We start from the raw sequence: 21,866 nt of genomic DNA, 5'->3' as shown, positions 1-21,866 counted from the left end.
CTCCAACGGCACAACCTCCTCCCACAGCTCCTGGCATGCACGCCCACCTGACTAACTGGGAGGCTTTTAACTGAGTTTCAGCCAGCCCCTGATTGGCTTCAGGTGTCCCAATCAATCTAGCATCCTCCCTGCCTTCTGGAAAGCTCTTAATTGGCCCCAGGTGTCTTAATTGACCTGGCGCAGCTGCCATTTACTTATCCTGGTACCAGGGATTTGTTTAACCTGGGGCTAATATATCTGTCTCCCACTACTTTTCTATAGCCATCTGGCCTTGCCCCGTCACAACAGATTATCTATTGGTGAGAGTATGCTAATTCCTATTTTCCTCTGTCTCCCTATTTCTCCACATCTCTCTCTCCTTTCTTGGCATGATCGCAACCACGGTCACACAGGAGTACTAATTTGGAGTGAGCAGGATCATGCTATTTGAACTATGTGTACAGTAGCTATGGCTCACAAGCAGGCTGGATGTTAAATCTATAACAGTCTCAACATCTGAAGATCTTCTAGTATGAAGATCTCAGCTTCATTGTTTCCAGGACACCACTTACAAAATATGTTAGAAAGCAAATGCAGAATAGAGCCTTCATAATAATTGTTTTCACCTAGCCTCAGAAGAGATGTTTGTTCTTGATTTTTCTTATCAACAAGAAACTGTCATCATTCTAAGTAATGAACATACTTTGGACTTACACAACCTTTCAACAGAGTGTTTCAGGAATTGTTATGTAACTAACATCCTTTGATTCCAATCAGATTAATAGTTCCACAAAGGGTAACTTACTTAAATTGACTTTTAAAGATGAGTTGCAAAAAAACAAACCCTGACACTAACTGAATATAGTGATATGCTGAATTCCTTACATACTAAGGATAAGAGGAATGTTCAGCAAAGTTATTTTGAATGCATCAGCTGCCCAGAAGCTGCATATTATTATATTATTATTCCTTCTCTTCTACAATGAGCTGAGGGGTGAAAACATTATCTATTATACCTGCTATATAAGTTCACTGAAAGAGAGGCCTTTTCCAGACTAGGAGAAAAAGGTGCTTTTTCAATCAAGTTAGCTCAGTCAAGCTATCTTAACTCTATTGAAAACCCCACTTAATACTGTTTTCCCTTTGCACTGAGCAGTTAGCCAAAATTCAGGGACTTGCAGAGTTGTTTTAGGATCAGAAATTGGTGATATGAGTCAGATACAAGCCTTTATGTACTTTTTTTGCAAAACAATATTACACTATGTCTTGTTTCCCTGAACACACTAACAAACCACAGCAGGCAGTTTCTGTTCTCAGAAATCCCCAAGTCTGCCATTCCAGTGAGTACTGTCCCCAAGAAACCATGTCCCTCTGCTTCCATTCAGGGTCATACTTGCAACTCCTTGTCCCATCTGGCTTTTTGTCTCCAACACACATTACCTGCAGCTGATATCCTCACCTAGATCCTGCATTTGCAACCAGGGTTAGCACTCTATACAAATTAGCCCCAAATCCTGTAGCTATTCTTACGACCTAAAGGGGCTTGATTGTCCCATCTTCCTTTTGAGCTTGAAAATGCTTGGCACACCCATTAGGGTCAGGGAGGTCTGAGATGGTCTATGGACCCAAGACTCCTCCACGGGTAGCCATTAACCCCTTTCAGCATAATATGAATATAGGTTTTAATATTTAGGCTCTATCTTGACCTGCAAAAAATCACTATAAAGGTGTCAGACTGTATCTATGTTGGTATTAAGTGGGGTTTTCAATTGGTTTAAACTCGCTCAATTAAGCTAACTTAATTCGGGGGGGTGGGGGTATCTTTTTCTCCTAATCCAGACAAGGCCACAAATAAGCATCAGAGAAGTTAAGTGATGGACTGTGGGGTTTATTTAATATGTGTAATGAGTTTGATGACTAAATTGGGGTACAACAAAATAAGGTAACTAAAACCATTTGGCTTCAGTGGACTACTGGGGTCAGACAACAATAACACATTGCATGATTTTGTTCTACATACAGTAGGAGGCAGATGTGTGATTTGACCATTTTAAAAAGAAATGTAAATTATACATCGAGTGCCCAAATAGTTTATTTTGTGTGTCTTTCATTGTTTATAAACAAATGATCTAAAAGACAGTTGTCAGTACAGTACTTAAATACTTTTCAAACAAACTATAACAGATTATAGGGATTCCAGCTGAGATGAAGCATTAAAAAGGAAATCAGGTGTCAATTTCTTAATGTATATAGAATATCTCAGGAATGATCAAGGAAGATGGGCAGAGAACTACTTCTACTACTGGAACACTACAAAAGAAGGGCCACATGATCTGAGTACCCATTTGCTAAACCAAAATTATGGACAGAATGAAAATGATCTTTTTATAATTCTAGCAAGAAGTGTACAGCTGTGAACCTGAAACTTCCAAATCTCATCTACTAAATTGTGTTTCAATACACTCTCTTCCCTCCCCCTGTATTTCCATTAAGACTTTTTAGGTCATTATTTTATACAGTGCATGCATGTCAATTGTCCATACTTATGCCAGAACTAATTGTTATGCTAATAAGTAGAGGCTTTTATACCATATTATATGTCTAAGAACTGTTTCCAGTATTGTTTTTTTTTAAGAAAAGAAATACCCAAAATCAAACTAGCACTATCTTTTTCTATGCAAATAGTGACACATGAAATACAAAGTAAGAAGGCTTATTCTTACATCACTGTTTTTGTGTTGTTGTTTTTTTAACTGGGGACAAGATGGGGCAGGGAGCCCTTTATGAGCCACGAAGAACGCTGTAAGGGAGTGGGAGGACAAAGACACAAACCGTATAACGTCCGTCTCGATCCATCTTGTTGTACTAAAAATGCAAATACTGAAAGGGGGTTGACCGCAGCCTTCCGCCACGATCTTGTTAGCTGATGGATAGGGGACACCCCACACCAATGGCTTGACTTGACAATTAAGGCTGCAGCTAAATGCTTTTGGGAGGAAAAGGGAGAAGCGACCTCCTACTTCCGCTTTAGTTCTGGTACTGGTTTCACATGCCCCTGGTTGAATGCAAGGCTTCCTCCTTTACAAAAATGAGAACTAGAGAAACCTGTATTCGACCCGTACACTCTCCCAACCCACGACACCCCTGGATATTTGAAACGTTCACACTGTTAAACAATGACCGGGCTCAGTTTATTGCGGGGAACAGTGAACTAGGCTTCTTGGGGAGATTGCGGGTGCGGGGAGAGGGAAACAGCGCAGAGCCAGGTGAGCTCAACCTGAGCCAACCGAGGACGTTGCTGGGCTGTGTGCCGGCTGCAATCGGTGCGTTGCCCCTTTAATTGTGTCCCCAGACCTCGGGCCTCTCTGACCAACGCCCACGTCAGCAAATCCCTTTTGTTTCTGTCGCGTTCGGCCTTTTGCGTGCGGGACCCGCAAAATTGCGTTCAAGTGACCAAGAGCCCGGGGAATCCCGCACCCACCTCCAGCTCCTCCCCGGCCAGACAGCAGCAGCAGCCGGTAAGTGGCGGCTCCGCAGCCGGGCGGGCTGGGCGCTGGGCGCTGAACTGGCCCCAGCCCGGACAGCGGCTGGCTCTGCGGACCCGAAGCGGGCGGCCAGGCGGGCGCTCCCAGCCCCAGGCGCTCTCCGGAGCCGAGCTTCAGCCCCGAGCGAGCCGCGCTCGCAGGGAGACCCAAGCGGGCGCCATTTGTAGCCCGGGCGCTGCTGGAACGGGCCGGGACTGGCAACAAAGGGCTGGTGGGGAGCGGGAGCGCGGCGGCGAGTGCGGGGCGGGAGAGGCGGCGAGGCCGCTGCGAAGGGGGACGGAGACACGCGTGTAAAGCGCAGGACGCTGGAGGCCAGGCAGGGGCTGCTCGGGCCGCGGCGGGCGGCAGGTCCCGGGCGGAGCCGCACCCGGGAGGCTGCGGACAGCGGCGCTGGCGCGCCGGGGATGGGGCAGCCCGGTCCCAAGGCGCCTGGCGCTGGCCCGCTCCCGGGCACGGATGCTCTGATCGGGCGGCAGCGCCTGCCGTGAGCTGGGATTTCTCGTCTCGGTGCCCTCATCTCAGGCAGGAACGCTAGTGAACCGTAACCCCTACAGCTGTTACAAGGAGGGTTCTTCTTTCCCCCTTGCTGAATCTGTCACGGGTTTTTGAAAGTTTTCACTGAGTTTTGCTCCGTTTTAGGATAGAAATGCGCTGAGCCGGAGCATCCAACTGAGGCGTCTCATCTGCTCTCTCAAAATAGTCTCGCTTCTCTCTCCCTTATGCTAATGCGGGCTGAGCCTTTGGGGGGAAAAAAAGACTATATAGTCTCATTGTATCCTTTTATTAAAGAAAAATGTTTTTGAAATTGTCCAGCAACTTTGGTGTCTATGTAGCATGTCAAGATTGTCATTATTCTTTATTGTAGAGCAACGCTTCCTGTTTACCTTCTTTTTGGAATGGAGATTTCTTCCCATCAATTTCATCTCCTTCAGCAACTCAATGAGCAGCGCCAGCAAGACTTATTCTGTGACTGCAGTATCCTAGTTGAGGGGAAAGTCTTCAAAGCACACAGAAATGTGCTGTTTGCCAGTAGTGGTTATTTCAAAATGCTCCTTTCCCAAAGCTCAAAAGAGACTAGTCAGCCAACCACAGCTACGTTTGACGTCTTCTCTCCTGATACCTTCACAGTTATTCTGGACTTTGTATATTCAGGAAAACTCTCTCTGACTGGTCAAAATGTGATTGAAGTAATGTCAGCTGCTAGTTATCTGCAAATGACAGATATTCTTAGTGTATGTAAGACCTTCATTAAATCCTCACTGGAGATTAATGAAAAAGAGAAGGATCACTACTTCACCCTCTCAGCCAAAAGAGTCAACAGTAGATTTGACTGCCCACCTTTTTATAGATCAAGAAGAAAAGTTAAAAGCAACCCCATCAGTTCTCACTTAATTCCAGATCAAAAGGCAGGCATGGTGAATGAAAATGCCTGGACCAATAACAGGAACCACTCATCTTCACAAATGAATGTCCAACTGCAAGAAACACAGTTATCCAAAAGAGGCCAAAAGCTTGGGTCGGTGAAAAAGCGCCAAAGGCGTCTAGGACTGTCACAGTCCCATGCCTTTCTGAAATATAAATCAAACAAACCTGATGAGGCCAGTGGAAGTTGCAGTGCTTCAGAGACTAACCCCATTTCTCAATCCAAAGAGCAAATTCAGTTTGATACGGAGAACAACACTGCTCATACTGGGTACCGATGTGATCAAGAATCAAAGGTGATACCAAAGAAATGGTCTGTTGCTCAGCTGGAACAAGAACTTTCAAGAACTTCCCCTGTGTATATGGATTTAAAAGCAGATGAACTGTATACCTCTGTGCCCACGATTCTAGGTGTAATGGGTGGTTGGAATGAAGGTAAGAGAAGATATTTTATAAGGTGTTTGTCTTCAGACTTTTCTCAGGGTTCTCTTGGAAAAGATCCTGGGTGTCTGCAAAACCTTGGAAAGACACAATCATGTGTATATGCCCAAACTTTAAGCTTCATTACACTTTCTTAATTCAGTATAACCCCTAAGGAATAAGGAGAGAGAAGCAATATAGCCTAGTGGGTGGACATCTAGACTCTGAGCCGGAAAACTTGAGCTAGATCCTCAGCTGGTGTGACTTCCATGGAGCTATGAGACATTTTACACCAGGCTGAGGATCTGAGCTCTAGTTTCTACTCCTGGTTCTACCACTGATCTGCTGTGACACCTCAGGTAAGTTACTTCATCTCTTTGTCCTTCCCCTCTTCCTCCCTGGCTTTCTGTCTTGTTTATTTAGATAGTTCCTGCTCCAAAGAGCTTGCAGTCTTTCATGCTAATGTACCTATAGCACAATGGAGTCCCAACCTCGGTACCACTAGGTGCTACAGTAATAGCTTGTGCATTTAAGTTATTAGACCTAGATCCTTCATATACTTGCACATGAGTAATCTTATTCACTTCAGTGATACTGTTCAGGTGCATAAGTGTTTGCAGGATTGGGTTCAAGGAGGTTTACTGTATGCAATCAATGGTAGAGATATTAAGTACAGTATAAGAAAGCAATCAGTGTGACCAAAGAAATTAACAGCAATTTGCACTAAGCTAGAATTGCATTATTGATGATCCACATGAAATACTTACTATTAAACATTTGAAGTCTATATTCATTCATATTGCATATATTTAAGAAATTTTGCAATTCACAATCATTTGCTTTTCAATAATTCTGATGGCAAAAGCTACTGAAACCGTTGAAGGTTCAGAAGTGTTCCTCAGTGAGTTACACTGCAGGAAATGTCTTAAACATTAGTAAAATAAGGAGTACCCAATGGGAGAGGGAAGAGAAGAGTTCTGTATATTCATGTGTACAATACTGAAAATATTCACAGATTAAAGGGGAAACAAAACAAGTTGGTTTAAAAAACAATAGGGTCCTTATGACTAAAAGTCCATATTAACCGCTGTGGCTGTAAGAGCGCTGTGACAGACTTAAATCTGCTTCGATCTGAGTCACAGCTGTGCCTAAAGGAAATGTAGAAAACTGCTTAGTATAGTTTAGTAGTAGCATGGTGCACCATCACAAGTAAGAACCAGACTGTAGTCTTGGGTTTAGCCTTTTCCTGAATTGGCATGGATTACCATTACTCCAAGTGAGAAGCACCACATTAGCCATTTAGCTGCTTCTGTCTTGAATGTCAGGCAGATCCCCTCTCCATGTAAGGCAGAGAGGGATTGAATGTGAGTCTCCCACATCTCACAAGTGCTCTTGCCACTGGGGTAAAAGTTATGATAGTTATCTTTCCTCCCACCCCCAGGAACTATTTGGTGAATTCATGTCAAATATGTGAATAATTTCAGGTTGACAAACTACATTTTTTGACAAACTACTCCTATGAATAAAATTCGGTCAGCTCTAACTGGTAGCAGCCTACTTACTACCTAAGGGATTGCCTCTCTCTCTCCATGCCATACTGCAACTGCTGTGGTCATCAAAGGTGCTTTGGCTACACCTTCCCTTCCCCCTCTCCCCCCCCCCATTATAAAAGAGAAGAAATGTGGTCTCTGTGAGGGCTCAGACTTAACTTGCTTCCCCACCCTTGGTCCAAAATAGTCTGAATTTGATGCCTTTCTGGATATACTGCAAAAGACCTCTGGTTAAGAGGATTTTTGGAAAGGCTTAGAATATGCTTTCTTGAGGAACAGAATAGGTGGCTGGCAGAATTTTGTAGAATTTATTTTAATGCTGCTGAGATCTAATTGTATTTTTTGTGTACATTACATGAAGGCACCTTGAGTCTTGGAATGATGTCTTTATTTTAAATTAAACAAATATTCATCTGGTTTCTAAAACATTACCTGAAGCAAGAATCCAATATGTAAGCATCTGAAAACTTATGCATGTTAAGACACCTTCTGTATGGATGTAAATAACCTAGTTTAGGGTCAGTCTGTCTAGGACAGAATCCACTATCTAAATCAGTTCACCAAGTATTTGACTTTTTACTAAGTTGGAAAAATTATGCAGTGGGAGAGGAGGAGGGTTGCAGTTGTGGTTTGGGTTCTTTTCTCTCAAGTGACAGATTATAGGAAAAGCTAACTTTGCTTCAACAAATTTGTGTCTAGGGAAGAGACTATTGATGTTTACCTAACAAATAGGATTTTCTCTGTAACAGATCTACTTAAGATGAGATTCAAGTGCCCCTTCTGCACCCATACAGTGAAACGGAGAGCAGACATGAAGCGGCATCTTCGATGTCACACAGGGGAACGACCCTATCCGTGTGAGGCATGTGGGAAAAAGTTCACAAGATTAGAGCACCTACGTAGCCATTTCCAAACAGTATGTCATTTGCCTAAAGACTGGTTTTCTCAAAAAATGAAATTTATGTTGGCAACAGCAGTTTGTTACCCAGAACCAGCCTCAGAGAGTCACTCATCTTACTGCTCTTCAGTGGCCTGTATAAAATAATTTAGCAGTCTCACTTGTCTCAGTTAGGAACTGGACAAGTGTCTACATCACAACACTAACCATCAAATTTACCATTAAAATTAGCACCTTTGGTGGTAGCGTAACCATGGCTTTTGGGGTAAAGAGACCATAGAGCCTGAACTTCTCTCTCTTGTCCCTAAATGTTAAGCTGGAGGAGGTCTTCTGGAACAGTGAAAAGAAACTTGCATTGTAGCTCTATGTGCTGCACCTGTTATGTGCACAAATAGGACTTTGGTCTCAAAACTTCTTCTTCAGTGAAGACAAGTGCCTTTTACATGTAAAGTAATAGGATTTCGAAACAACTAACACTATAACATAGCATTTTCTAAAAAAAACCTTAAGCAGTATTTAAAAGAAAGGGCCATAATAAAAAGCACAACAGGTACAGTTTAGAAAAAATGGTCTTCAAATGACTGAGATTGAGTTGTGTTGGAGAACAAAGTAGCCACAAATTGGTAGCAGATTAAAAGCTGGGTTTTTTTTTGCTACTGAAGAGTTGGAAAATCAGGTTTGAAGTGCTGAAATAATAGTGTGGCATTTCTATTTCTTTTTTAAAGTATCCCATCTTTATTTGTCTTGGTGCACAGATACACCATGCCTATGTGAATACCTGGAACCAGTTAGTAACTTGGTTTCCAGTTTAAATAAGAAGATGGTTGTACACCTCTACCTTGATACAACGCTGTCCTCGGGGAGCCAAAAAAAAACAAACAAAAAAAACTTACCGCGTTATAGGTGAAACCACATAATATCGAACTTGCTTTGATCCACTGGAGTGCACAGCCCCGCCCCCCCAGAGCACTGCTTTATTGCGTTATATCCGAATTAGTGTTATATCGGGTTGCATTATATCGGGGTAGAGGTGTACCACAGAAGCAGTGCATTCTGTCCTAGTTGTGCCTTTTGTTGCATAAACACCTCGGGGTAGAAAAAAAGTTTTCCCCTTATGATAAGCAGATACACAACTAATAAAGTATAAGACTCTAAGAAACTACAAGATGAAAATTAATCAAAGATGATGATCCAGTGTACTTGTACTAGAGACTTTATTAAATAAATCAGTACAGATGTGTTGGTTCTTGCTCTAGAAGTCTCATGCTTATAATCCCCTTTACTTAGTTTTAGGGTGATCTAATGCATTTCTCGGTTTATAAAAATATTACTGTAGATGTTTTCTCAAAGAAAAAAAACATTCTATTAATCCTTCTTTAGATGAAAGCTGATATTTTCCATTTTAAATCTCTATAGATACATCAAGCTGGCAAACTAATCTGCAGAAAATGTAAGAATCATGTCACTGACCTAACAGGACATGTGGTTCAACAAGGAACAAGGCGCTACAGACTATGTAAGGAATGTCTAGTTGAAGCAGGTATTGACAGCATTCGTGATGACTTAGACGCAGAACATCCTCTTACTATCTCTCTAGGAGACAACATTTCTGGGTGGCACCTGGATGAAGAGCACAGATCAGATGTAGAGATGGTGGAGGATGAACCTGATAAATTTGTTATCCAACAAGTTAATGATGATAGCACAGATGAGACTGAAGAAAAAGTGAAACCAAATCCTAGATAGTTGTATTTGGAGTGAAATCTACTACTGCTCATCTCATCGCTGACTTACTATGTCTTGCCAGTTGAGACAATGATCTACTTAATTAATAGATCCTTTTTAACAATGCTGTATGGGAGCAAAATAAGGCCTACAATCTAATGTGCACATAGTTTCGGACATTCCTTTGTGTCCATAGGAACTTCTTTCCAACTACATTTTTTTGCTACAATGTAAAGATCCCTGAAAATTGGCCAGAAACAACTGAATATCTAGAGAGCTATTAACATGACTTATTTTATGGTAAACCAAAGACCACCTCAAAGTTCCTGTTTGAATGAAAGCGTGAACCATTTTCCTTCCTTTATTTCAAAGCCTTTGTTAAACAACTTTGTTCTAAGATATTCCAATAATCTAAAGGTATTTCTTCATAGGTTTAATGTTCTGCCAGCTGCATCAAAGAACTACTGAATCAGTTACTATGAAAACACTTACTAAAGCCAGTAGTTAACATAATACATATTTTCTGTAAATACTGTATTTAACCTATGTACACTTATGAAAAATTTACATTTGATACTTGTAATAAAACTTACAACTAATTAGACTCTGACTAATCTGTTTATTAGAGTAGCATTTTCTCAAATGCTACCCTTTACTAGTTACAAGAAAAAGCATTTTAAAGAATATCTATATAGAGTAGGTTACTGAACAGAACAGATACATTTGGATGGAATGAGTTTGCATCCTCAAATGAACAACATGATTCACACTACTGAGGGTTTTTAATTTAGACTACCTATAAACAGAGTTGCTTTGAAATAAGAATATTAGAAGTGCAATCTTTACAAAGGGTTTATTTATTTATTTATTTTTAAAACAAAGTGTTCAGGACTTGCATTAAACTGCTAAAGGGGATTGGTTAGGCATGATAGGGGAGATTTTCAGGCACCTACAATTTAGGAACACAAGTCCTATTTTCAACTGGGCTTATGACAAATCCTTCATGCATATTTGGAAGTCTTTACTGTGTTCAGTGTAACAAAAAACACAGTATATTAAGTATAGTGACAAGTGAGACTGAGGGCTAAAACATACAAGTTTAAAATACAATTAAATTTTAAAATTTTTGTAAACAAATACAGATCATACTTCAAGAATTTGATTTGACTACACAAGGTGAATGGCAGTACAGAATTGAGCCCCTAGTCTACGTTGCTGAGCTGCGTGAAAGGCAACTTTCCCTGTTCCTGGATCTGTCTTTTTCATCCTTAAGAACCATCTTTGTAGAATGCTCAATCATGTGGACTCAGCAAAACCTTTAGATCCTAGAAACACGGAATTCTTAGTGCTCACTGCTACAACACTTCAAAAGGGAAATGCAAAAAAAACACTGGCAGTGGCAAATGGGGGGGGCTCATGAGTGGAGAATGTCAGCCTTATGAAGAGAAGCCACAGCTCTCTCCCATACCCAGTTTCTAGTTTTCTCTTTTCTCCCAACATAACTGCAGGAGAACAAATGACTTTCATGAGTTATTAAAGGTAAACAAAAGGTTCTTGAACAAGCTTTGAAATAAGAGGCTATAGACTAAGTAGCAATAATGGGCCTGATTCTCTCCTGTATCCCAGCCCCCTTCACACTGCTCCAGTGACAGCAAACCTGGCAGAAATAGCCTTTAGAGAATTACACCCTGCCTGCCCCAGAACAGCTCTGCCACTATTTCCTTATAGCCCCGAGTGTAGGAAATGTCAGGACAGAGATGGAGTGTAGCCAGAGCCTATTTGTGCTGTGGTTATCATCAGGCAGTGAATTGCCCCATGGGGCATGACTATTCTCAGCCTCCAGCTGCAATAGATATGAGATTGCTAAGTTTCAACAGGGGCTGAACAGGCCTTCAGACAGTCTAAGAGCTAGTCTACACTAGAAGTGCTGCAGCTGCGCCACTGTAGCGCATCTGGTGAAGACACTATGCCAACAGGGGAGAGCTGCTCCCACCAACATAGCACTGTCCACACTGGCACTTAAGTCAGTGTAACTTACACCACTCTTGGGGTAGGAGGGCTTATTCACACCCCTGAGCAACATAAGTTATACCCACATAACCTGTAGCATAGGCAAGCCCTTAGAATACGAGTGCACGTAGAATTTAAACTTGTTTTTGGGATGTCCATTCATTAAGGCCTACATACTTTAAACAAGTATTTAAAATATAAATTGGTTTGTTTCTTACCTACCAAAGTCCAAAGTTTTACCCAGCAAGTGTCACACCTCCTAAAAGCAAAGCATTTTTTCCCATTACTACAATAACAATTTTATATAGTATCTTTTTCTCCATTGTTGATACCTGTTAAAATTAAAAATAATTTCTTTGTAACTTTCATTTAACTGTAAAAGTGTTTTCAGAGTATGTTACACTTCCAGAAGAGACTTGAAAATATCTGAAGTTGAGGTGAAAAGACACATAAGGCTGTTCTGAACCCAAGGAGCTGCAAATGTGGTTCTTACCTACATTAGCAAATTTCTTATCCATTGTTCAGCAAGGGTGCAGCTGCTCCTATGCTACCAATGCATAGTGCAATATAGACCACATGTATGCATATTTTTAAAAAACTGTATCATCAAATACCAAAGTGGCTAGATTTTATGGAGGGGCAGAGGAGACCAGTGCTAAGATAAGTGAATAAAGGGGAGAGAAAGATAAAGCATGTGAGGTTCAGAGTAAATCAGTAGAAGGCTTTGAAATCAGGATCCAAAATTAGTCAATGGGGTAATTTCATTGCAGTAAGTAGATGGAGTTACTTCATGGATGAGTGGGGCCTCAGAGGACATTTTTTCCCCCATTATGCACTGAAACAGATGATCTAGTAGTATCTGTGAGGAGTATGGAGTTACATTAAAACAAGTGTATGAGAAAGTAGACAGAAGCATTCTGCACAAGCTGAAATCTATTAATCAAATCTATAGTATCTGTAAATGCATGAACCATGCTCTTTTCAAATATGCAGCCTTCCCAAAAGGTAATGGATATATTTAAAAATAAATATGGAATACAATTAAAAGTATGCCCCAAAATAAAAAAAGTGAGACACCTATTTATGTTTGTAGACACATTATGCTTTCTCTAGTCTGAGCAGGAAACTTCTATTCCCTCCCCCCCCCCCCCAAATAGAGCATTCCTTTTGCATCTAAACTATTTTTAAAAAGTTTACTCACATTTTTAACTACCAGCTTGTAGATGTAAATATGTATCTAACAAAATGAAACATGTGTAGTCATTTGTCATTAATAAAATCAACTACTTTTATTTTAAAATAGTGACTTTTCATAGCTTTCAATTCTTTACAGATAATACACTGACAAAAGATTTTTTTTAAAAATTATTGCTATATTGTACTGTATACATATTTGAATTCCTTTCAAATGTATTTTAATAAATATGGCATTATGAGTGAAATATAAATGGGGGAAAAGATGGTCCTATAATATTAAAAAGATAAAACAAATGTCAAATTTCACCCACAAGCACAAGCCCTTCATCTGCAGAGGAGCCACATATGCAGCAATGAGGTCAGCACTTTCCACCCCAACCCCACACACCCCAACCCCATCCCACCACCACACACACTAAAAATTGTTCCAGCAGCACTGGCCTCACCCCCACCTCCCTCATTCTCACCTCTAGCCCCATCACAGGCCAGCCCTTGCCACCCTGCCTCCTCTATCCCCTCAGGAGGGGCCCCCAACCTCCCCTACAGGGCCTTCCGCTCACGCTTCACTGCTGCTGCCCCTTTAGCTTTCGGGACCACGCTACCCCCCTCATGCCAAAAATCGACCCCACATGCCACAGCCAGCCCCACCTGAAACTCCTTCACGCGCCAACGGGAACTGAACCTGACCCGCCCGAGGTTGCTCTCGTGACAGAATCCCAACTTGAAGCACCATTGGCTGAATACAGCCACCTGACAGCCAATGGGAAGTTGGGCTAACTAGATTAATCTGACTGATTGACAGCCACTTGGTCCAATAGAACTCCTTCCTGATGAGATGCCTTGAGTGGGCGGGACCTGACCCGGCACTCAAACAGCTCTGTGGAGTAAACAAAGCTTCACAGAGCTTCCCGCTGGCCCCGTGTCAACGCCACGCTGCTACTGGCTGAACAAATCGGCGGACCATTTTTGCCCAATGGGGTGATGAGTTGCCACGAGGGAGGGACAGGGGCTGGCTTGGGCGGGAGATTGTCCCTGTTCACGCCTTGGCCTTCAGACAGGTGTGTCTTTTGGTTCCACTCTTACGCTATAAACCCTCCCGACCAACCCGCTCTCTGGCTCCACCCCACCAGCCAGCATTGGCCTAGCAGTGTCCAGATTCCCTCACAGCCCAGGCTAGTTTCCCCTTCCCTCCCCCCCACTGTACTCTGTCTTACACACCCACCTCATTCATGATCATCAGTTCAACTAGTTGTCAGGCTCGCATGCGTTTACCCCCTCCACCCCTCCCAGACAAACAGGACATCACCCCGCTGCAGCCAGCTCTGGGGTGAAGGGCAGCAGACAGCCAACACAACTGTACATCTTGCAACAGCCTGAGAGAGGGGTAGTTTAGCCAATATGTCATTGCCCACATGTAACAGTTGCAGAGGGTCAACTGGAGAGAGAGGGAAGGAAATTGGTGGTGGTATTTTCCCTACTCCACCTACAAAACTAACCCTACCACTCTGTCTTACCTCCAGGAGATGCTGCTCTCAGATTGTTATAACACCTGCACAATTAGGTCAACTTTATTTTGCACTATACATACAACTAAACTGAAGAGATTTTTAAATGGACACATGGCACAGTAACATGATTGTAAGAAAACCCATTCCTCCCTTTAAGTCAGTCTTAAGTGAAACATTTTAAAAGAAAGCTGCTTAAAGTGGGCAGCCCTTTCTACACTTTGTAATTGTTTTCTCAAAATACAATGGAAGAATGGAAGGGTACTGAACACAATATTAACCTTTCCTAGTTATAGTACGATAGACGCTTCCTTTTTGAGGTAGTGGGCAGTTTGGTTCGTTAGGGTGACAATGTCCCAATTTTATAGGGACAGTCCCGATGGTTGGGGCTTTGTCTTATATAGGCAACTATTACCGCCAACCCCAGTCCCAATTTTTCACACTTGCTGTCGGGTTACCCTAGTTCTGAATGTGCTATACTGAGCCAAACTTAGAGACAGCTGCAGAAGAGATGTTACTGATACCAGTCTGTGATTTGCTCCTTCCCTTTTCAAAGGTCCCAGCCCTTATGCTGATAAAGGAGAGCTCGTAAGCGGTCATTAAAAAAAAAAAAAAAAAAAAAGCTAATTGTCTCGTATGGATCCCTATATGCAGTAATGTTCAAACAGCAAAGGACCATCACTCGCACAGTTAATTTGTATACTACTGTGAAAGATATAGGTCCCAATTCTAGTTTGCCCTAAAGCTCCTTTCACACAGCTCTGGCAGAGTTGCTGCAAATAAAAAAAACTCCACAAGCTGTAGTTATTCTTTTTCTCCTCCCCACTACCATACCCACAACCATCCCTTGCTGGTAAAGGCCAACCCAAAATATATCTTGGCATTTAAAGAAATGCCAAGGAACCTTCCACACTGTTTACATGCAAGGGCTCAGAACTGTGTAGCACAATGAAGAAAGGTGAAGTTTGAACACCTTTCCTGCAGAGAAGTGTGTGTAGTCAGAGTTTGCCTCCTGCATTGTCCGACGGTGGAGGAACGTTCTGTACTGTTTCTACGGTCTTGTAAGAAGAAGCAGCCAGTTTATTGACTGCTATCACTGGAACAGGAGAGAAGTGCCCTTCGTATTCCAAAATCTAATTATTCTGGGACATGCAGATCCTAATAGGCTCCCTTCTACACCAGAAATGCTGAATGCAGCCTCTACTTGTGGGAAGGGCACAAGGAAACATTAGTACTGAACTACACACTCACATGGACACATGCTTCATTACACCAGTATTCTATAGAGATCCAGCACCACCTAGTGGCATCTTTTCATTTTAACACAGACATGTCGAAAAGGATTTACCATGTTAAAAGTCATTCATTAGACCAGACTAGCAGCAGAGATCTCAGGGTATGTCTACACCCCAACTAGACAGTTGTGGCTGACCCATGCCAGCCAACTCAGGCTTGTGGGGCTGTTTCACTGCTGTGTAGACTTCCAGGCTTGGGCTGGGGCCCAAGCTCTAGGACCCTGTGAGGCAGGAGGGTCCCAGAGCCTGGGCGCCAGCCTGAAAGTCTACACAGCAGTGAAACAGCCCCGCACCCAGAGCCTGAGTCGGCTGGCACAGCCCAGCCGTGGGTTTTACTTTGTTGTGTAGACATACCCTCAGAGGCTTTAAATAAAGTGAAACAGAGATGCCACTTTGGAATGAGCAAATTAAAATCTATATCATAGCAGCACAAAACAGAGGAGAGGTAGTTTCTCTAAAAGAAGGCAAAAGTGTGCAGATCTATTACAATCTAGTCTTCTCCCCCTCCTGCTATCTCAATAAAATATATATTTTGGCTAATAAAAATAAAATAACCCCCTTTTGATTTCCCACACCTACATTCAAAAATAACCCAGTACCAATGCTGGCCTTTAAAAATCAATATAAAGTATTAGCGCTACCGAGAGACTCCCTACAAATCCCTTTCTTCTCACCAGAGAAACCTAGCTCTCCTTTCTAGATATGCAGTTCCCAGCCTGGTTCACCATCCTCAGAGTAAAATCATAGGTGGCTATTCCCTGTGGTTCCTCCTCCCAGCTGATGGAGCATCTTATTGGCTCCAAGTATTACAATACATTTATAGCAAATTTTTTCCATTATTTCCAGACAGATGACAGAGTCTGTGTGGGACCTTTGCCAGCACTGACAAGCATTCACTCCTTTCAGCAGTTCTCTTCTTGTTTTATATATCAATGATGACAAACACTTCTGGAGTCTCTTCTTCATAGATCTGCATTGCTGAATAAGTTATTGCCTTGACCTCAGTACCCTGGAGGGAATAGGCACAGGAAATTAGAGTGCGTAGACCATGAGCCCCAGCAGTGGCTCTGCATGAATCACAGCAATACATGAATATTCACAGACTTCCTGGGAATGGCTATTCAGTTTACAGTAGTTTTCAAACTGGGGTATGTGTACCCCTAGGGGTACGTGAGTTCTCGTCAGGGGGTACATAAGAAAAATCCTGTAATGGCAGACACATTTTATTTAGTACAGAGATTTTCAAACTGTGTGTGTGGGGGGGTGCCCCCTAGGGGTGTGTGGAAGAACGTTCGGGAGTGAGCGGCGACACCAGGTGGCTTGGGCCAGCGATGCCAGGCAGCTCAAGGAGGGAGTGCCACCTCCACCCGCTGACTGACCTCCGTGAAAAAAAAACTTCTAGAAGCTGTTGCTAAATGGAAGGAAGAAATTGGGGAGGGGCACATGATACCACACACCCTCCCCCACCTATGTCAGATGGGGGCATGCAGTATACTACATTATTTCGAAAGGGGTACAAAGCCTAAAAAGTTTGAAAACCGCTTAGTTTAAAAATAAATATATCTATCTATCTATCTATCTATCTATCTCCTTCCCCAGAAGCACAGCTGTGCTACATTTGTTATGAGTGCAAAGGTTGGGACATCACCATGTAGTAACTGGTCTAGGTCAGTGACTGATGGGAAAGTAGCAGAACAAAGTTACTTCCTGCATAGCATGAACTCCCATCTCCTAGCCACAACAGAACACCACAGTTTGGGTGATGTGAGAGGTGAACAGGAAGGATTATATTAGTTTATTACAGACTCTCTAGAGAATTTACAAAAGAGCACCCTAATAACTAATGCCAGTGTAAGCCCCCTGACTTTGGATTGGTTTGCATTTCACTGGCTCCACAAGACAACTGACTTCTCACTGCTGCTAGCTGGAGTGTCTGGGTGATGACTCGTAACAGTTTCAGGAGCGCTAATTGCTGCATTCACAAATGGCCGTTAGTGAGCTAGGGCTTTGGTATCAGAGGCAATACTGACATCTAATTACACAGAAAAGTTTGTAACTGGCTCTCTTAATAACTTGGGAGAAAAGCCTTTGTCATACCCATGAGACTGTAAGACGCAGAGCAATTGTTACATACCTGAGGGTGTTTGGGTAAAGAGAACTCTTCCCCCCACCTTAGGGAACAAACAAAAACAAACAAACCCACAAATAAGTATGAAGAGATTGATGAAGCTTTGGTTTAATTCAGCAACTACCATTGCTGGAATCACTAGTGCAAGAGAGACACTTAGCGGAAATCCACTTTATGGTAAACGTCAGATTAACTCTCCTCAGTAGTTCTCTCATAGCAGAACAATTGAGGTGGTGTGGGGATAGAGAGCTGAGCCATCCCAGCATAGATGCTAGTTATTTGTACCATGCTTGTTTAAATATATAAAAAGCCTCCTGTTCCAGGCTCTAACCTCTTGGACAATTTTACAAGCTATTAACAAAACAAAACAAAAAACGGTAAGTAATTCAGGGAACAACATACTACACCCTCTCTAGTAGTTAAAACATGCAACTCCCACTGTAGGGGAGAGAATGGCACACCATCCCTTGATGGAGTCTGTGTGCCCCATGGAGGGGAATTTGCCTTTTCCAACTAATTGCTGGAAAAGTCACTCCCATAAGCCAGGGTTGCTAGGAGAGATGTGGATGGAAGAGAGGAAGCATGAGCCAGTGGTTAGGCAGCAACCCATGACATAAAAGAACTGGGGTGGGGCTCTACTACAGAATTCCTGTGTGACCTTGGGCAAGTCACTTAGCCTCCCACAGTTTCAGTTCCCTCACCTGTAAAATGGGGATGATAGCACTTCCACACCTCACAGGGGTTTTGTGAGGATAAATATGTTAAAGCCTGTGAGGCACTAAAAATAAAGGAGCCCAGAGAAGTACTTAAAATAGATAAGAGGAAGAGGAGAACAAAGCCCATTTTCCTTTCACTTATGCATTAGAGATTCACTCTTTCACAGTTTCCCTATACAATCCTCCTATTAAAAAGGATTCAAGTTATTCTGGTCCTTCCAAGTCTCCTCATGCAAGTACAATACAGGCAGTGTATGGTCAACTACAAAACTGAAAAGCTAATCCTCCAATAAATCCACCGAATCAACAACCCCATCAGAATGTAAATGCTATAGAAATTCTCCAGTGGGAGTGAAACTAGGCATCTATGGCCTTGTCTAGACTATGGCCACATCCACACCAGGAAAATGTATTAACTAACCATGTGCTAACAGCCTAGTCTTAATAAGGCTGCTATAGTTCAAACATTTTAAACTGGTCAAGATAAAACCTAGCGGGGAGCGTAGGGTTTAACTCCATCAGGTTAACATGTTCTGAAGTACAATTGCTTTGTATCAATTAGACTTTTAGGGCTGGTCCACACTAAGCCCCCAGTTCGAACTAAGATATGCAACTTCAGCCACGTGAATAACGTAGCTGAAGTCGAAGTATCTTAGTTCGAACTTAAAGGTACTTACCACGGGTCCACACGCGGCAGGCAGGCTCCCCCGTCAACTCTGCCTACTCCTCTCACGGAGCAGGATTACCGGCGTCGACGGCGAGCACTTCCGGGATCGATTTATCGCGTCTAGACAAGACGCAATAATTGACCCCAGAAGATCGATTGCTTGCCGCCGAACCAGGGGGTAAGTATAGACGTACCCTTAGACGAGCTAGCTCAATCTAACATCACACCTTTAAATCCTAGTCTAGAGAAGGCCGACAAAACAGGGAGAAGGAAGTGGAGAGACGTTGATTTGCCTACAGTCCCTGCATTGTATCAAGTAATTCCCTGAAGTTCTGGGCTCAGATTATTTTTATTTCCGGACTGCTTCCACGTCTTTGATAGTGACTGGCTGAAATGCATCAGAATAGTAAGTAGTATTTATACAGTTTTACAAACATTGGCTGGTTAATCTTCGTGACAGAGAGCATGGTAGATACTTAAATTTTATATACAAGACAGACAGAGATAGAGGGACTTGCCCAAGGCCCCCACACTCCTTCCTAGTCTTTAAAAGCAAAATTCTGAAAACCAGTGAATAATGAGATGGTGTTGATCACTCACCCAATGGACCTTATTTTGTACCTCATTCGGTCAATGTAAAGCACTTTCACCTCCTGCAAGGAAAAAAGAAACAGGGGGGAAAGTTGCCATTAAGAGGACTTCTCATAATGATTTATACCACCAGATGAAGACTCCCAGTGAACATGCCCCCATACAAAGCCAATATTCACATCATCATCAGAACCTAAAGCCAACATTTGAGCAGCCTCAGAGAGACACACTGGTGTTCAGAATTCAGATGTACATAGAACAGTTATTACAGTAGAATGGCACCTATTCATTAGCATTTATAACAGCTAAACTAAGAGTATATTCCTTGCCTCTCCCTATCCTTGTGTCTACAATCCTCCTATGTGTTGGTGGGTCTAAGTGGTTTGTTGGTTCCACCTTTATTGCCCCAGATACTGCTGTACATAGGGCAGGTGTTGGTAGGGAATATTCCTGTCCTGTAAGATGGAAGAGACTTACCCTGGGTATGAAGAACTGGTCAGCACTGAATTTATACAGCCACTCATTCAAGAAGTTATAGAGAAGAGAAAGGAGGTCATGTCCTGCAGGATAGAAGCAGAGAGAGAAAGTGACTCAACTGGGAGCCCGGTCAAGAACTTCCCAAACATTCTTTTAGTCCATATCAAAGGGGCAGTTTCCTGATAAAGTACTAGAAGATTCAGATTACCTGTGTATAAATCTGGATTTAATAAATCTGTACCAGTACTACATCTAAGGAGCCAACTGAGATTGGCTCCTTAGATGTAGTACTGACCTTTTAATTTCAATGCACTTCTCTTTCAACGAGTTAATACAATAGGTCCACTGCCTTCTTACCTTCTGCCTCCACTTCTACAGTATCCAAGGGTTCAACAGTCTCTGTATCCGTCATGTAGCCAAACATGGCCATAGCACATTGCTCAAATGTCTCTTCCAAAGTATCTCCCCAGGCATGTAACCTACAGACATCAGCATTACTCCATCATACAACAGTAACAAAGAAAGTGGGGGGGATGCAGATGAAAGATTGGGGTGCTAGTAGAAGTGGGAAAGGAAGTGAATGCCGAGAAGTGCAGACCTGCCATTACCCAAGATTAGGGAAGCACTGCTTAAAAATTGCAAGAGGAAAGGGGCTTCCTTTTGGCGGGACAGTGGGAAAGTAGTAAATATTTTATTAAAAGTAGTGATGTTCTTCCTAAATATGGACAGTTGGCATGCATGGAAATAGACCACTTGGAAATAAGAGGTAGCATGAAAATTTGAGTTTGAAGAGAAGAGACAAAGAGCTGAAGAATTAAAACACCTCCATGTAGCTTAGACTTATTTCAGGAGCACTCTAGGCATACCTCTGTGACATTCTGTACCTTGGTGGAGCACACTGTAACCCCCCCATACTCATCTGTATAGAATTGTGATATTACATATAAAGCATGCCTTGTAAGGTACCAGGGGAAAGGTTATCTGCTGAAAGTCATTTCTCTATCCATATAGAGACATTCCCCGGGTTACACAAACCTGACTTACGGAAATCCACATATGGAATTTTTTCCGTAAGTTTTTTTGTTTTTTGGCGCATGTAATTGTCGGAGATACGTTCCCAACTTACACAAAGAGTTCCAGAACAGAATGCTTGCGTAAGTTGGGGAACGTCTGTATGTATATCATTAATGTATGTGAAGTTATGAGAATTGTGTAGTATGGTTGTCACTAAAACATGCTGTAAGTTAGGGAATCAGCAGATATTAGCTCCCCAGAGGCAACAGCAAGGAAAGTAACCAACACCCGGGCAGGGTGTCAAACAACCCATCAACAACCATTGTCTAGCAAGGGCACTACAATTCAATGATTCACTTGCATGAGGCCATACCAAGGGAATTGCTCAACCTTTCCTGGAGACTCAGCAATGCCCTGAGACATTCCTGGACGTGTGTTCTACAAGCAGGGTATAAAACTGAACACAGGGGCCCAGGCTTGGCCTTTCTCCTTCACCCACCTACACTGCAAGCAACAAGGACACTCTGAAGACTCCCACTGAGGGGACTGGCCCAGATGTCTAGGGTGAAATCTGTGTACTATGAACTGCAATATCCAGTGGAGTGAGAAAAACTGCTTAATCTAGTTGTTGCCCAGTCTAATAGTGTTGAGAGTTAAGACTGCAGGCTTATATTTTATTTCTGTTGGTAACTAACTGACTTTTTGCCTATCGCTTAAAAAAAAAAAA

The 21,866-nt window shown here is 42.5% G+C and overlaps 2 protein-coding genes across 3 annotated transcripts in view; one reads left to right on the top strand and one right to left on the bottom strand.

Moving 5' to 3' along the window:
- Positions 1 to 3,421: 3,421 nt before the first annotated feature.
- Positions 3,422 to 10,085, top strand: LOC112106179 (zinc finger and BTB domain-containing protein 8A-like). Of its 2 annotated transcripts, XM_024199303.3 has the most exons (4): positions 3,422 to 3,497; positions 4,390 to 5,381; positions 7,666 to 7,832; positions 9,231 to 10,085. In XM_024199303.3, the coding sequence occupies exons 2-4, from the start codon at positions 4,421 to 4,423 to the stop codon at positions 9,558 to 9,560; spliced, it is 1,458 nt and encodes a 485-aa protein (XP_024055071.2). In that variant the 5' UTR covers positions 3,422 to 3,497; positions 4,390 to 4,420; the 3' UTR covers positions 9,561 to 10,085. The 2 variants fall into 2 exon arrangements, with proteins under 2 accessions (XP_024055071.2, XP_026512895.1); XM_026657110.1 differs by lacking the exon at positions 3,422 to 3,497 and having other exon boundaries at positions 4,369 to 5,381.
- A 6,381-nt stretch (positions 10,086 to 16,466) lies between these two features.
- ZBTB8OS (zinc finger and BTB domain containing 8 opposite strand) overlaps positions 16,467 to 21,866 on the bottom strand; it is an 11,390-nt gene continuing 5,990 nt past the window's right edge. The window contains exons 3-7 of the mRNA XM_026657181.1: positions 20,483 to 20,604; positions 20,126 to 20,208; positions 19,658 to 19,710; positions 17,681 to 17,717; positions 16,467 to 16,555 (exon numbers count right to left, since the gene is read on the bottom strand). Coding sequence (XP_026512966.1) covers positions 16,469 to 16,555; positions 17,681 to 17,717; positions 19,658 to 19,710; positions 20,126 to 20,208; positions 20,483 to 20,604 — 382 coding nt within the window. The 3' untranslated portion in view covers positions 16,467 to 16,468. The remainder of the gene's footprint in view (positions 16,556 to 17,680; positions 17,718 to 19,657; positions 19,711 to 20,125; positions 20,209 to 20,482; positions 20,605 to 21,866) is intronic.

The sequence above is a fragment of the Terrapene carolina genome, unplaced genomic scaffold (genome assembly GCF_002925995.2).
Source record: "Terrapene carolina triunguis isolate 2854851 unplaced genomic scaffold, T_m_triunguis-2.0 Scaffold236, whole genome shotgun sequence".
Taxonomy (NCBI): Eukaryota; Metazoa; Chordata; order Testudines; family Emydidae; genus Terrapene; species Terrapene triunguis.
The sequence above is the reverse complement of the archived record's forward strand: the minus strand, read 5'-3'. Positions and strand labels throughout refer to the sequence as shown.

Excerpts from the sequence above, each read along its gene's own strand:
- LOC112106179 (XM_024199303.3), top strand. The coding sequence starts at position 4,421 with ATGGAGATTTCTTCCCATCAATTTCATCTCCTTCAGCAACTCAATGAG. Across the intron at positions 5,382-7,665 it reads AATGGGTGGTTGGAATGAAG|ATCTACTTAAGATGAGATTC; the intron begins GTAAGAGAAGAT and ends TCTCTGTAACAG. Across the intron at positions 7,833-9,230 it reads TACGTAGCCATTTCCAAACA|ATACATCAAGCTGGCAAACT; the intron begins GTATGTCATTTG and ends AAATCTCTATAG.